At 43.7% G+C, this 15,759-nt stretch overlaps 1 protein-coding gene across 1 annotated transcript in view; it reads left to right on the top strand.

Moving 5' to 3' along the window:
* Positions 1-14,228, top strand: part of CUNH1orf105 (chromosome unknown C1orf105 homolog) — a 35,214-nt gene extending 20,986 nt beyond the window's left edge. Inside the window, exons 4-7 of the mRNA XM_032862985.1 lie at positions 1,611-1,679; positions 7,730-7,797; positions 10,647-10,714; positions 13,839-14,228. Coding sequence (XP_032718876.1) covers positions 1,611-1,679; positions 7,730-7,797; positions 10,647-10,714; positions 13,839-13,984 — 351 coding nt within the window. The 3' untranslated portion in view covers positions 13,985-14,228. The remainder of the gene's footprint in view (positions 1-1,610; positions 1,680-7,729; positions 7,798-10,646; positions 10,715-13,838) is intronic.
* Positions 14,229-15,759: the final 1,531 nt, after the last annotated feature.

The following is a 15,759-nucleotide window of genomic DNA, read 5'->3' as shown; positions in this document are numbered from 1 at the left end:
GGAGTCACATCCGCAGCCATCATTAACCTGGCAAGATCCTGCCATGCACCTGGGAGGCCTCTCAGACCCGCTGCTTGATTTGCAATGAACTCCTATTCTTGTGTAGAAACCAGAAAACCGGAAAGGGGGAAGGAATCCACTACAAGACAGACAAGCGTCTGCTGATGACACCACCAAGACCGGATCTGCCCCAGGGCGCCCCCACCGCCGCCTCCACCTGTCTGTGCCTTCTGCGTCCTTTCAGACTCAGTGTAAATGCCCCTTCTCAAAGCCTCTCCTGACCCTTCCATGGGACGCCATCTCTCTTTTCCGAAGGCCCAGAAGTTTCATTGCTGCTTCTGTGATATCTAGCCCACCCCGCCTTGGTCACAGTTTCAGACATGTATCTTAGTGTCAGAACTCACGGAGGTGAGGGTTGGAAGGAGGAGCCAACCCGCCCCCCCCCCCGGGAGATCCCCCCACCCTGGGTATCAGGAAAGGTCTGGCAGAAGCTGGAACCTTCCAGAAGCCCAGGAGTCTCTGCCTCTCTGCCCACTCCCCACACTGGGCGGTGGCCCTTCTCTGCTAGCCTCAGTTACCTGAAGCCGGTCTTCTAGGTCATCCTCCCACGCTGTGGCAGGGCTTTTTGGGCGGTGGAATGCCCTGCCCCCAACTTGTTCGCCCCAACACCTACCCGAGCATGGCCGGCTCCTGGAGCCCTTCTCAGACCCTTCCCTCTCTGCCCCGCCCCACCCCGTCCAGGTGAGCTCTGTGGCTTTTTCCAGGTTCACTGTGGCCTCCCCATATTTCTGTCACGGCACCTTCCACACCGTTATGCTTCCTTGTCCTCAGGCGGTGGGTGTGAGCCACTGGAGGTCGAAGCCATGTCTGTGTTGTTTCAGGGACCCCGGCACCCAATGAATGGGCAAATGAAGGAATTTATGTTTCTCCCAGGCCTGCCTTAGGGCCAGAAAATGTCTTAACTCATCTTTGTGGCCCCAGCCCAGCCTTGGTCCTCATGCCTTCGATAATGGGGCCTCACCCGAAGGCTGTCTCAGACAGTGAAGCCACCGGCAGACCAGTCGGCTGAAGGTCGCCCTGGGAGTGCACCCCAGCCCCTCCCCGTGGTGCAGACCCGCATTCCTCCTCTTCCTGTTCCCCACCCCTGCCCAGGGCAGCAGGACTGGGTCAGGCCACAGGTGTGCACGCGTGTAGTCCGAGGTCAACAGACAGTCGAATGGCCGGAGGAGCCTTTAATTCATACTCACTGTTTGTTCCGCGACCCTCTTCTCCCCCATGTTATCCACTTCCTATGAACACACCTCACGGCTCTGATGTCAGCGTGAGTGAGGAGGGGTCAGTTGCACCCGTGCCACTGTATGAAGGGGTCCCGAGGCTACTGATCGGTCTGTGGATCCCCCCCAACTCCTGCCCAAACTCTTTCTGGCCCTCCCAGCTACAGCCAAGCCTGGCCTCAACCTCCACCTGGCATGGGGCTGAGATCAGAGACTCCCTGGGATTTATGGAGGGCACAACTGGTACCGCTCTTACGCCTCCAGCCCTGCCCCCTTCTTTGCTGCCCCAGGGACCCGCACCATTTCCTCAACTCCTCCGTTTCTCTCTCCCCTCAGGCCAGGAGGCTCCAGAGTAGCCCCGTGCTGATCAGAAACAAGCAGCTGTGCTCCACAGAGATAAAAATGGTAGGTCAGTGGGACGGCAGAGAGGAGCGCGGGTGTCCCAGGGTAGAGCACTGCCCCCCTCCCGCCGGAGCCCAGTGGAGAGACAACACTTTCTGCAGGGAAGGCTGCAAATAAGGACCTGTGGGTCCTGGGAGCACCGTTACCTGACACAGTATGATGACCCATCTCCATTTTCAACAAACCCAAAGATGAACTAGGGTAGGCGAGTCAGCGAGGTAGAGCCGAGAAGAGCCGCTTTGCTTTGAGATCCTAAAGTGACTCCACTGCCGTAGGGGTTCAGGCGGCTGGGGAACCCTCCCCTGGAACATTTCCCCAACACAGCACAACACACACCCGTACAAGCAACCTGCCTCGACCCTTACAGTCACGAGACAAGCAGTTTCATCTTTGGGTCCATCAATTCAATCAGCGCCTCAGAGTAGAAGCTAAGGAGAGGTCCTGTAGCACCTTCCAACTTGGGGTGGGGGGTCTGTAGCTGGTGGTGCACAATCCGGGGGATGGAGGCTAGCAAGGGTATGGAGGAAACAGGGACAAAGCTCTGTCATCGTCACAGTTGCTGCAGAAAGAGGCCTGCGTCTGGAGGAATGTTCTACAGGTCCGTGTTAGGACTTGGGTCTGTTGAAGGATTAGGGTTAGGGTCAGTCAGGCTTGGGTTGAAGGCCAATTTAGTTAAACAGTTAGGGTTAGGGTTGGAGTTGAGGAAGGGTCTCTACAATCCTGTGGTTCTCCTTTGACCCTGGGCTGACATGCAGTAAGAGGAAGGGCGAGGAGTAGAAGAAAATCAGGAGACCCAAGAGAGCCTCCTTTGAGACGTTAATGGCGAAAGGGCTTTGACCACTAGGATATGAAAGAGATGGGCAGTTTTGCGAAATCTTTCTGTGGGATTTGGAAATCTAACTGAAGCTGTGAGCAAAGGTGCACCTGAACGTTACAGTCCCTGTCATGTTCTTCGTAATTAGGGTCACAGCGTTCGTTATTAGCATTGACTGGAATCTGGGAAACCGGGATTGGGATTTCTCCCGGTCTTATTCCTGGAACCACTGTGTCCACATTTAGAATGCACTGACCCTGGCCCCAAGCGGGCTTTGGCCGGCTGGCTCGCTTGGGACTTCAGCAGCTGCTCTTTTTCTCAAGACCTCTTCTCCGACCTTTGCCCTCGCCCACGCCTGACTGGAGGAGAACCACACACCGTGGTTTTACCATTCACTGCAGATCCCAAAAAGAAAGCCCTCAAGCACTAACGTCAGACCAGTGCATGCAGACCCTGGTGAGAAGCTGGAGATGGTTAGAAAATGAGGAGGAAGTAGATACCCTTGCTTCACTATGTGTAACAGCCCTTCAGCTTCCTCCTGGGGCTGGGGTACTGCGTATCTGCCCTCATCACTGAGACCTCTCCTTTCTCAGCAGGGGGCTGAAGGCAGATGCTGGGGAAGATATAAAAAGACTCCTAAAAATAGAAGGAACTTCCTTGACCCGATAAAGCACATCTATGAAAAACCCACAGCTAACATTGTACTCAATGAATATTGGATATCTTCCAGGCTGGATATTTTCCCCTTAGATCAGAAACAAGACCAGGATGTCCAGTTTTGCTGCTTCGGTTTAACATTGCTTAGGGCAGTTAAGACAAGAAGAAGATATAAAAGACAACCAGATTGGAAAGGAAGACATAAAACTATTTGCAGAAGGCATAATCTTAACACCTAGAACGTCCTAAGAAACCCACAAAAGACAAGCCAATAAATGAGTATGGCAGGCTTACAGGACATGAGACCGACATCAAAAATCAATTCTGTTTCTATATACCAGCAATGAACAATCCAAAAATGAAATTAAGAAAACAGTTCCATTTACAATAGTATGAAAAAATTAAAATACTTAGGAATAAAAATAACAAAATAAATGCAAGACATGTACATCAAAAGCTATACAACATCATGTAAAGAAATTAAAGAAGATCTAAATAAATGGAAAAAAACCATGTTTACAGGTTTTTAAAATGACAATACTCCCAGACTAATCTCAGTCCAATACCTCTCAAAATCTCATACGGCATTTTTTAAGAAACTGATATGCAGATCTTAAAATACATATGGAAATGCAAGAGATACAGTATAGCTTAAACAATCTCAAAAGCAAAGAGCAAAGTTGGAGGACTCACCCTTCCTGGTTTCAAAACCTACTATAAAGCTACAATAATCAGGACTTAGTGGTACTGGCACAAAGATAAACATATAAATCAGTGGAATAAAATTGTGAGTCCAGAAATAGCACCTTACACTTGTGAACAATTAAAAAACTTTTTTTAACAGGAGAAATGAAATTTAATCACATAATATGGAATCTCCATAAGAATAAGAGGTCCTGAACAGTTGATTGCTGACAGAGGTGTCAAAACAATTTAATGAGGAAAGAATAGTCTTTTCAGTAAATGGTACGGAGACAATTGTATATCCACATGCAAAGGAATGAAGTTGTGCCCCTCCCTCACACCATATACAAAAAATAACTACACGTAGATCAAAGGCCTACTTGGGAGAGCTAGAACATCAAACTCCTAGATGAAATCTGGGTGTAAATCTTCATGACCTTGAATAAGGAATGGTTTCTTAGATATGACACCAAAAGCACAAACAACAAAAACTACCTAAATTCGCTTTCATCAAAATTAAAAACTTTTTTGTTGCAAAGAACAGCATCAGGAACACGAAAAGACAACCCACAGAATGGGAGAAAATGTTTGCCAATCATGTATCTGAAAAGGGACTAGAATCCAAAATATATTTTTAAAAAGTTTATAACTCAGGGGTGCCTGGGTGGCTCAGTGGGTTAAAGCCTCTGGCTTTGGCTCAGGTTGTGATCTCGGGGGTCCTGGGATCAAGCCCTGCATTGGGCTCTGTGCAGAGCGGGGAGCCTGCTTCCTGCCTGTCTCTGCCTGCCTCTCTGCCTACTTGTGATTTCTATCAAATAAATAAATAAAATCTTAAACAAACAAACAAACAAAAACAAAAAAAAGTTTATAACTCAACAATAAAAAACGAAACATCCCAACTTCAAGGTGGACAAAATATTTGAATAAACATTTCTCCAAAGAAGATATACAAATGGCCAATAAACACACAAAAAGATGTTCAACATCATTAACAATTAAGGAAATGCAACTGAAACCATAATGAGATATTATTTTACACCCATGAGACCGCCCATAATAGAAAGTGGACAATATGAGTGTTGGCGAGGATATGGATAACCAGAACCCCCATACATTGCTGGTTGGAATGACATCCAGTCAACATATGACCCAGCATTTCCAGCCTAGATCTATACCCAAGAGAACTCAAAACATATGTCTGTACACAAACTTGTACAAGAATGTTCTTAGCAACATTATTCATCATAGCCAAAAAGTGAAAACACCCCAAAGGTCCATCAGCTGATGAATGCAGAAACAAAATGTGATCTATACAGGGGAATTTATTCAGCCAGGAAAAAAGAAAGTACGTCTATATGCTGCAAGCTAGATAAACCTTGAAAACATTTTGTTTCGTAAAAGAAACCAGACAGTAAAGGCCATGAGTTATATCAATTTCATTTATATGAAGTGTCCAGAACAGGCACATCTGTAGAAACAGAAAACAGACAGCGGTTGCCAAGGACTTGGGGAATGAATGAACGAAAATGAGTGCTAATGAGGACAGAGTTTCTTTCTGGGCTGTTGAAAATCTTCTGGAAGTAGATAGTGGTGATTGTTGCACAACTTTGTGATGCTACTAAAATCCACTGAGTTGTACATGGAGATAGTGAACCTTACGGTGTCTGAATTTAAAAAAAAAGATTAGCACTAGGAAAATATTTTTTTAAAAAAATAAAAGCATAGATGGGGCACCTGGGAGGCTCAGTCAGTTAAGTATCTGCCTTAGCTCAGGTCATGATCCCGGGGTCCTGGGATGGAGCCCTGAATGAGCCTTCCTGCTCAGCGGGGAGCCTGATTCTCCCTCTCTCTTCCCCCCAACTAGTGCTCTTTCTTGCTGTCTGTCTGTTGCTCAAATAAATAAATATTGAAGAAAAATAAAAGCATAAAATAGATGAATATCAGAAAAATAAAAATCCTAATAGGACTTGGCTTGTCTGACCACTGATACTCCTGGGTCTGAGTACCCTGGGCCAGGAGTTCAGTTATTTAGTGTAGAAGAAATTACCTAGTGAAAGTTATGGCTGTGAGTCACCAGGGATAGCCACCTTAGTTTTATGTAAATTATCTCTTATTACATGTCTGCTCCAAACAGCTCATCTTCCCCTTAAAATATCTATTTCATAGTCCTTCTGTTACGTGCATTGCTCTCCAACACACACTTTCAAGCCCCTTCAAAGTAGGATGTCAGACTGGATATACTGTAGGGACCCATTCTTTAACATACGTATGTTCACTGGTTTCAGAAGTCTATTTACGTAACTGAGTTCATTTCAATGAGTATTTATTGACTGCCTACCACGGGCCAGGTACTTAGGTAATAGCTCAGCTACAAAGGAAAAAAAGTAAACAAAAGAATTAGACATAAGCCCTACCTTTAAGGAGCCAGTGGGTGAACAAATAATGATAATAAACTGATGAACAGAAGAGAGAGAGACCTGGTAGGATGGGAAATGGAAAGTAGGAAAGCAGGTATCAGGGAAAAGCATGGAGAGTAGGATTCAGGGAAGTCTTTCCCAGAAGATGATGCATAGTTTTTAAGACTGAATAGGAGTTGCCCACACGACACACGTCTTCTCAGGGACAAAAATGCTGTCTTCGGTAGCTTTGTTCTGGGGCAGGCCCCGATGGCCCACTCATGCCTACAATAGCACTGGCTGGATTTAGGGGTTTTTGAAAAGGGGTCATGCTAATCAGGAGAAGGTAGGGTTTCCTCCATCTTTCTTGGCAACAGAGCCAACTTCAGAAGAAAATTTAAAAAGGCAGTGTGACTCCTTCATTCTTGTCCCTTTTATATATCTAGAAACCTCTACCCAGGTTCTCACCAAAGACTTTGCTGCCCTCACGTCTCCCAGGTGCTCCTGTTACCAGATCATTCCCTCCTCCCCCAGCTGCTTCTCCTCAGCTAATGAGTTACAACAATCTGATTAAATAACATAAGTGATTGGCATTTCTATAGATCTGATGTTCAGGTTCTTCTCTATTTTCAAGCACCTCCGAAGGCCCTTAACCCACAGTAACTTGCAGGCTTGTTGTGTTGTACATTTAAATCACAAGCCCCTCCATGAATAGCCCAGTTGAACACCTGCACCTCATCCCGTGATTATCTTTTCATTGTCATGACTACGAGATCTTTTGAGAAATGGCCGGGGGGTGGGGTAGGTTAGTGAAAGCCTAAGCTCCAAAAGAAAACCAATATTTAGTGACACTAATAAATCTGGAAAAGTTCAAGAAAATAGTGTCTTAATCAGGAATACTATAACTATATGATTTATTATAGTCCTCTAGGAAGGGCACATTTAAAATCAAATGTGCTTCAACGTGGGTTCATTCATTCACTAATCTGATCAACAAATATTTCTTGAACAGGCACTGTGTTAGAACCTGGAAATATAAAAATAGGGACATGGTCTCTGCTCCCTTGCAGCTGAAAGTCTATGAGGGAAAACAGACACCAAGCAAGTAAATACAATAAAAACCTGAGGAATATGCTAGTAGAGGAAGCCTAGGGCACAGTGAGAAGGTAAGACAGAGGACCACCGAACAGTGGTCCAGGAGTCAGTGGTGTCCGAGAGAGGCTGACTGGTGATCTGAGACCTGAAGAATGTTGGGGGTGAGCTAAACAAAGAGAATTGGAGGCTTTACCAATCATGAGGTTTCTAACTTCAAAATCTGATAACCAGGGAAGAACATAGACCCTATGACTTATGGGCAGGTGATCCTCTCTGGTTCATTCATATCACAAAAGAATATAGAGTGATTCCAACATTAAATACAACTTGTGTTTGTTAAGGTGGTGCATTATTATTTAAATTGGAATAGTTTTGGGCAGTGTTCTAAATGAGACTTTCTTTCTCAGGTACAACCAAGAACTGTGATAATCCCTCATAATCTGAAACCATCCTTTGAGAATTTTATGAGTCATAGGTAAGTTTAACATTTAAATCAGGACATTATTTTAATTGTTTATATCAGTTTGGGGACACAGGACAGTGGATTGAAAAACATAAGTAGAATATTCAGGGAATACTTAGGGAATGGGCTTCTCCGCTGAATTCATTTCCTGGTTAAACCAAAGAATTAGACCAGAAAAGTTGTTTTCACCTTTTTGCTTGAACAACTATTGAAATTATGGTAGAAAGTATCCTCTGCCTTTCCATCTTCCCAAAAACAGTACTAAGAAGAGGATACGAGGTTCCTTTGGTAACTCAGGCAGAACTGAGTACAAATTTTCCATGTAGATGTAGATGACTTATGTAATTCAGAAGGTACGGGACATCACACATAAGCTGTTCTCAGCCCATCAGTTTGTCTGGTTGTCCTTTGCTACTTTCTTATCAAGATCAAGTATATAAAAAATAAAATCCTGTCAGAATTTTGTTTAGTTGGGTATCAGGTCCCCGCCCCCCCCACCACACCGCATGTTTAGCTATCAGAAAGGGAAAAGGGACTTTAATGAAGCTTTTACTTCATTAGACTCACCCAGTGTCTCACCGGATAAGACACCAGTGTAGGTAGACTTGCCTTACAGTAGATGGTTGGAATGTAGGCATACAAACAGGGTCGGATTTGCGGGGATTAACCAAAAAAGTTATATGTGATCCGATGACAGTCTTTTTTTTTCCTCATAGAGAAAGCAATAATATGGAAAAATCAGTAGGTCTTTTTGTAACCTTACGTTGCACAGCAGTAGATTTATGATTCCTTTCATGAAATTTGCTCCACTACATCTGCAGTGTAGACTCAGATGCAGGGAGCCCATGTGCTGGGCGCCTGGCTCAGAGAGATAGGGTCAAAGAGGAATGGGTAGTGTTTTTCAACCCAACACACTCCAGCACTGATAACATTTACCTGCAACTTTTCCAAAGCTCCTGTCAGATCATAATAAAAGCAATTCAAATAAATATTCTGTATAGACTTTAAATAGAAAACAGAACTATCTAAAGTCTGGGATTTCTGAGCAAAAGTGTCACTCCTCTGTGATAGAAACTTTTGAGATTTGTTGCCCCAGTTCATTTATCTTGCAAGTCTGGTATTTTAAATAAAGTCCCAAATTCCAGAATCATTACCTGTTATTAAACAAGTAACTCTTATTCCTTGAGCTAGACTAAGGATTGAACCAAAACTAAAATCACGTCTACACCAACCTGAAGTATCATTAGATGATTCTTTTTTTTTTTTCAATGTAATGAAGGAAAACAGACCACTTCTGTTTGAGATTTAGCTAGTGTGACTATAAAGGAGGGTCCTGGTTCTGTTTGTAGCTTATAAAATCTGTTCTTATGGTTTTTGAGTCTCACTACATATATGGGGAGGTAGAATTGTCCTTACTGAAATAAGAGTTTTTACAGTGACTTTAATTGCAACCATTGTAGAAGTTAAATGATGTTTGTTGAATGGAAGGAATGAAGGAAAGAAGGAAGGGAGGGGGGAGACAGAGAGAGGAAATATGAGTGGGGAGATATATGTTTATTGAATTGTAGTGCAAACAAATCTTAAATTACTCAGTCTTAGACACCTTCCTCTTTGTTCAACATGGGTAATAGAAAGAATTTTTCTTTTCCTTAGTCCCACTGATTCTTCCAATGGCAACTGAGTAAAATAAACTGGCCAGATGGGCCATATTTTTGGTAGCAAAATAAAAATAATCTTGGAAAACCTTGGTAGAAATGGAGACAATGAACTGAATGCAGATCTCACCAAAGTTTACAGATATGTCAGTCTTTAGAACTTAAGCAATTTAATGTAGAAATGGTTTGGACTCATATCATTTTGGTCAAGGGTCATTTCCACAGCCGTTGCCACCAGGAGAAATAAATGTCATCAAGACATTTTCTTTAAAATTGGAAGGTGAAGTAAGTGATGGGATTAAGGAGTAGATTTGTGATGAGCACTGGATGATTAAAATAAAAATGAACTAACTAAATAAATAAAAATATTCTTTATAAAAATTGATTTAGGGGCGCCTGGCTGGCTCAGTTGGAAAAATGAGTTTGTTTTTTTTTTAAAGACTTTATTTATTTATTTGACAGACAGAGATCACAAGCAGGCAGGGAGGCAGGCAGAGACAGAGGGAAGCAGGCTGCCCGCTGAGCAGAGAGCCCCATGCGGGGCTCAATCCCAGGACCCTGGGATCATGACCTGAGTCGAAGGCAGAGGCTTTAACCCACTGAGCCACCCAGGCGCCCCAGGGTCGTGAGTTTAAGCTCCATGTTGGGTATAGAGATTACTTACATAAGTAAATATTTTAAAAATTTATTTAAAGTTGGATTGACAACTAAGTATTTCTAAATGGTTCCTGTCTTGCTTTAATAACACTCAGCAGTGGAAAAACCAGTCTTACCGAATAACATTGATGGGAATAAAAGAAGAGATTTTAAGACAAAAAAAAAAAAAGAAAAGAAATAATAAAAAGGTTCTCACCAAAATACTCTGTTTTGCACTTGAAGGGTAGATTAGTGATCTGGAAGAGTTGTTCATTTTTTTTTTTTTTTCTGGAAACTGGATTCTTGATTCCTTCTGTTTTTAGACCATACATGATCTGACAATGAATAAAATATTTTTTCCAATGAAGTTTTTATCACAATCCTTAAAAGAGCTTGAGATGTGGTGGTCTCTGGCCCCATCATCTTATACTGTAGCCGACTGGTCTGAGCACCAGGTTAACAGGTGCTGGTTTCAAGAGAGCATCTGCGTTTTCAAATACATAGAGACACATTCCTTTCCACCAAGTCTTAGCCACATAACTGATGTGTTTTCTTGCTTCTTCCAAACAGAATGATGAATCTTCATCCACCAAAAGCCCAGACTGTAGCCAAACATTCCCATAATGACATCTCAACAGGTTTGTGTTCTTTTAGAGTACTTGTAGCAGGGGGATATCCTACCCCCCAAGTAGTAGGATGAAAAGTTTAATCCCTAAGATGGTTTCTCAATTTTCCGAACGGGTTCCCTCTGTCTGCCTCTTTCTCTTCTCACATACTGCTTAAGGCCTGTTTTGATTGCTCCCCAGCCCCCGCTTCAGGCCAGCCCCTCCTGTCCCCTCCCCAGGCCTCAATGACCTTCATCGGTGCCTTGTTCCTTCCCACGTCTTCTCCAGGCAACAGGGAATCTTCCCATTCTTTCTAAAGAGCCCCATAATCTACTTGCTGAAGAGTTTTCATGGAAATGAGGGTCAAAGTAGGTAATTCCCTTACAGGCAGTTTAATTGGGAAAGGAACTGCATCCCCACACCCTTGGAATGGCCTCTCCAAAGCCCTGAACCTCCACCCCACAGGCTTCCTAAACCACCTGCCTTCTGGCAGCTGCCCAGTGCTATTCTTAGGTTGCTATTAATAGACAAAAGGATAGCGGCTTCAGTTCCGGCTTCAGCATCGACCTATGTCTCATCTCTCAAGAGACGTCAACACTGAGCTGGTGAAGGTGGGTGCAGGTCATTCTTTGGGGGCAGCTCAAGGGTTTAGTGCAGTAGAGGCTGTCATGTTAGTAAGCTTTTCCATCTTCTCATTTGCTCCCATATTGACTGAGGCCACCTCCAACTTTTCTCTCATTTGATATGCACAATAAGGAAAATCGAGATCCCTTATTTGCTTTATACAAATGGGAAAGTCTAAGCTCCTTCTGCAGGGGAGCTAGCCAGAATTGCCCAAGAAGGCATCCAGGGAGGAGATTTGAAAATAGAAGGGATATCTTGAAGGGAGGCTAAAAGCGCAGACCACAGGCTTGGGTAGTCAGTTTGGAGATATTCACACGAGCAGAGTGGAGTGAAAGACTGCCAGTCCCAGCCATTCCCTTGTTAGGTGTCCGGAAACATTGGCCTAGCTCATGGATCTCATTTAGCCAAAATGAACTAAAGAGCCAAGAGCTAGGAACATCCATCCAAGAAAAGCTCCCCCTCCACCATTTGCTGGTCTGTGACCACCTCACTCTCTGGAAGGCACGGGAACATTGAGGGACAGGCATGGGCGCTTGGTTTCAGTGTTCTCATTTCTGGTCACACACTCATTCTGAGTTTTCCTCAAACATAGAGTTTTTCAGGACTGCCTTGCAAAGGAGTAGAATACACACACACACACACACACACACACACACACACACACACATGCCTTTCCCTCAGCAAGAATGTTTATTTTGTGATTCTAAGGGCAATGCGATAAGTTGCCTTTCATCGATTTATTAACCATAAGAGTGTCGTTCAGTCACCAATATAAGAGCTAGACTTTGTGTACATAAGGTCAGCACATGATGTTCTTGGACATATTGTGACTCTGGCCCACAGAGTCCATCCAAGGGCGGCTATCTTAGAGGCAGGACTTCAGGGAGAGTGCTGAAGGAGCTGGCTAGGAGCTGAAGCTGGGTAGATCTACTGTCCATGCCAGCTGTGACATTTCTGAGCTGAGCTTTGCTCCCGTTGGTGCCCTCTGAGAGGAGGTAAAAACACTAGTCTAGAGGCAAGGAGACCTGGGTTCAGATCCGAGTCTTGCTGCACAGGACTGGCCAAGTTGTTTAAACTGTCTGGGCCTCTGGGTTCCCACCTCTGAAGCCAGAGAAACCTTCTGCTGTCTGCCTCCCTCTCCTACCGCCCACCCCGTGCTGCTCCTGCCCTGCCCCTGAGAGCCAGACTCTCAGTACGAGCAGCCTTCACCTTTGATCAACCCAGAAAAACTGCTGAAACTGCCACCCACCTGTGGACATGCTACAAAGACCAAATGGCTGACTCATCCCAGTGAACGTAACTGCGGGTCGTTGTCTAACTCCTCTCCTTGATCACACAGTGACTTCTAGCATGTTTCTGGATTTGGATAACCCTTGTATATTATCAGTAATTATTAGTGAGAACTAAGTAAACAGAAAGAGCCTATCTCCAGAAGTTATGGGGATTTCTTCTGGATCCATTTATCTTGACTCTGGCGTTGAGTCCAGAATACCATGACACGTACAGGCTCCGGTTGTCCATAAACATCAGGAGAGACGTGAACAACCTGCTCTGGCCTGCCACGGGCATGTTGGTGTGACATGGTTCAAAGATCACCGGGCTAGGATTAAGGAGATCTGGGTTCTGGTCCTCAGTCCATCAGTGCCTGTGACCCTGGACCTCTGTTTCCTCTTCATTACAGTGATAAGACCAAACCAGGTCCTAGGTCTGTGGTCTTGCAACATATCTTAGCTCTCATTCAGCTGGAGTGAGGAGCTTTTCCAGAGAATTCGGGACTCCAGTTCCCTTCCATTCAGGGACTTCCAACAGAAAGACGTTATCCTTTAAGCAATGTGTCTTCTGGGAAAGCTGAATATTCACCAACATTTTTGTAAATAAAATCAGATTTTAAGAAGAGGTCAGGAGGATGAGGATTTTAAAGAACCCTAGTTTACATTATTTCATAAAATGAAGGTTCCTTTTGAAATGCAAGTGCTATTGTAGACTTTTTGTTAAGATCATGTTCGGTTTTTGAAGATAGAACTGTGTATGTGTCCCTGAAAAGTCTTCTTTTTTTAATATTTATTTTTTAAAATTTTAATTCAATCAGTTAACAAATAATGTATTATTGGTTTCAGAGGTACAGGTCTGTGATTCATCAGTCTTATGTAACACCCAATGCCCATTACATCATATGCCTTTCTTAACGTCCATTACCCAGTTACCCCATCCTAAGAATAGAATCTTCTTTTCCCTTTAATGCACATTATAACTCCAGATACATCTTATATTCACTTTTTATTTAATTGACAATAACTCCTAATACTTGAATTTTGTTTCAAGGTACTCTTTTCTGACCTCTTTGATAAGATTTTTAGGACCTTAAATCTTCTGCAGGATAAGATGGTTCTATTAAAAGGAATTCTTATGTGAATTTTGAATCTGTTTTATAAGGTCAAAAATAAGTCTTTGGTGACCTTTAAATATTTTGAGTGTCTTTAAAAATATATTCTAAGAAGCGCTTGTTTTTCCTCCTCCTTGCACTGTCCTGCAGAGAGTGTCCACTACAGACTGCCCATTCTGGGCCCCAGGACAGCTGTCTTCCACGGACTGCTGGCGGACACCTACGCAACCATGCAGGAGACACGACTCTCCTCCTTGCCCAGAAAAGAGCCAGTGGGCAAGACAATGAGGCAATGAATGAGTGGTCGGAGCTCATCACCTTCCGGACTCACAAAGAGAAAACAAGTTAACCAAGCCAGTTTCTGACAGATTAGCCTAATTTCCTCCTGTCACCAAAAAGGTGACTCACTTTTGCTTTCTTGAGAGTTGTTCGAATTCTAGCTCCTGCCACTGTCTTCTCACTCACTTTTCCTAAAGACAAGTGGTTAAATTTCCGTGACTGTAAAAGTTAACTGATTAAAATGGAACATGTTGAGTGTCAGGTTTTTTTTACGATTTGTAACTGTGTTGTGGTAGACAACATCCTTCAGTTTCTAAGATTTGGGTTTTCTTGCAAATTATTTCAGCTCTTCCTCAGGGCAGGGGGCTGGAGATGGCTCCCGGAGGTCTCTTGTGAGTTCAACCTATTGTGAATACAGGAGAGAAATGGAGCTCACCCTCCTGTCCTTACCTCTGTCAGTTAAGTGGTAGATGACAGGAGACGGTGACGTAATGGGAAAATGGCAAGTGATTAGTGACTACAACTCCCCAGGACAGGACACGTGCCTTGTCTCGCCCCCGTCGTGTAGTGCCCTGTGTAATTACCGGATACTCATCTGATCTTTGCTCACTCATATCTAAATCACATGCTTGCATTTTGTTCTTTGGTTACTTTGGTTTGAGAATGTCTACCTTCAGCTCTGTCTTGGTCCACGTGTCAGCAATGTGAGGGAGACAGAGGAAAACTCTAGGCTTGCAAATATTGTATTTATAGGCACAAATGCTCCACATCCAGCTTAAGGAGGGCTCCTATAAAAAGGGTCTCTTCCATTCTTTAGGATACAGTGGGCTTGTGGAATCCCAGGACCCTGGCTAAATGGACACTGGGCCCACATGTGAGAACCAGAACCAGCCTCTGTGCTGACTGCATTTGAAGAATGGGCTTCAGGAATCTTTACCAAATGGCCTGGGACCTAAATTGACCTCAGTTCTTAAACACACACACACACACACACACACACACACACATTTAAAAACAATCCCCCACCCCCAAACCAGAAAAATTCGCTCAGTTGCCCTATATTTATGGTAAGTCATGATTCTTGGTTTCAGTTCAGTTAGAGTTCAATAAATCCAAAAATAGTATGTGCTTCCCCTCAGAGCACATAGGTATTATGAACCCGCCTCAGATCATTGCCGAAGGACAGACAAATCATGAATAAAAATGTTTCTTTCTTCTTTTTTGTTTTGCAACTTAATGTATCCTGTAAAAGGATTTGGGGGTACCTCTACCCCTGAATTAAGGGGAGATACAGGCCCCAAGCACAATTATTTGGAGCTTTTGAGATAAACTGAATATTACATACTTAGGTAGATAGAATGCTTTCTAAATCTCAAAAAGTCCCCCCTGGAGTACAAAGGTATTTCTAAAATTTCATGAGAAAGAATAACATTCTGGTGTTTGCCAATGTTCTAGTGTGGTGACTGAAAATGATGGTCTGTATCAGTGGTTCCCAAACTTTTTCATCTTAGGAAACTTTTATACTCTTAAACTCTTAAAGACTGAGAGCCCTAAAGATCTTGTATTTTTTCTTCAGTTTTTTAAGTTTTCAGATTTTTTTGAGAGAGAGTGAGCTTGCGGGGGAGGGGGAGGTAGACAAAATCTAAGATTCTAAAGCAAGTTCCACGCCGTGTGGAGCCCAATGCAGGGCTCAGTCTCATGACCCTGAGATCATGACCTGAGTCAAAATCAAGAGGCGGACGCTTAATTGACTGAGCCACGCAGGCGCCCCCCTAAAGATCTTTTTTTTATG

This window comes from Lontra canadensis, unplaced genomic scaffold (genome assembly GCF_010015895.1).
Source record: "Lontra canadensis isolate GAN:19392208 unplaced genomic scaffold, GSC_riverotter_1.0 scaffold24, whole genome shotgun sequence".
NCBI lineage: Eukaryota > Metazoa > Chordata > Mammalia > Carnivora > Mustelidae > Lontra > Lontra canadensis.
Note: the sequence above shows the minus strand (reverse complement) of the source record. Positions and strands in the feature narration are given on the sequence as shown.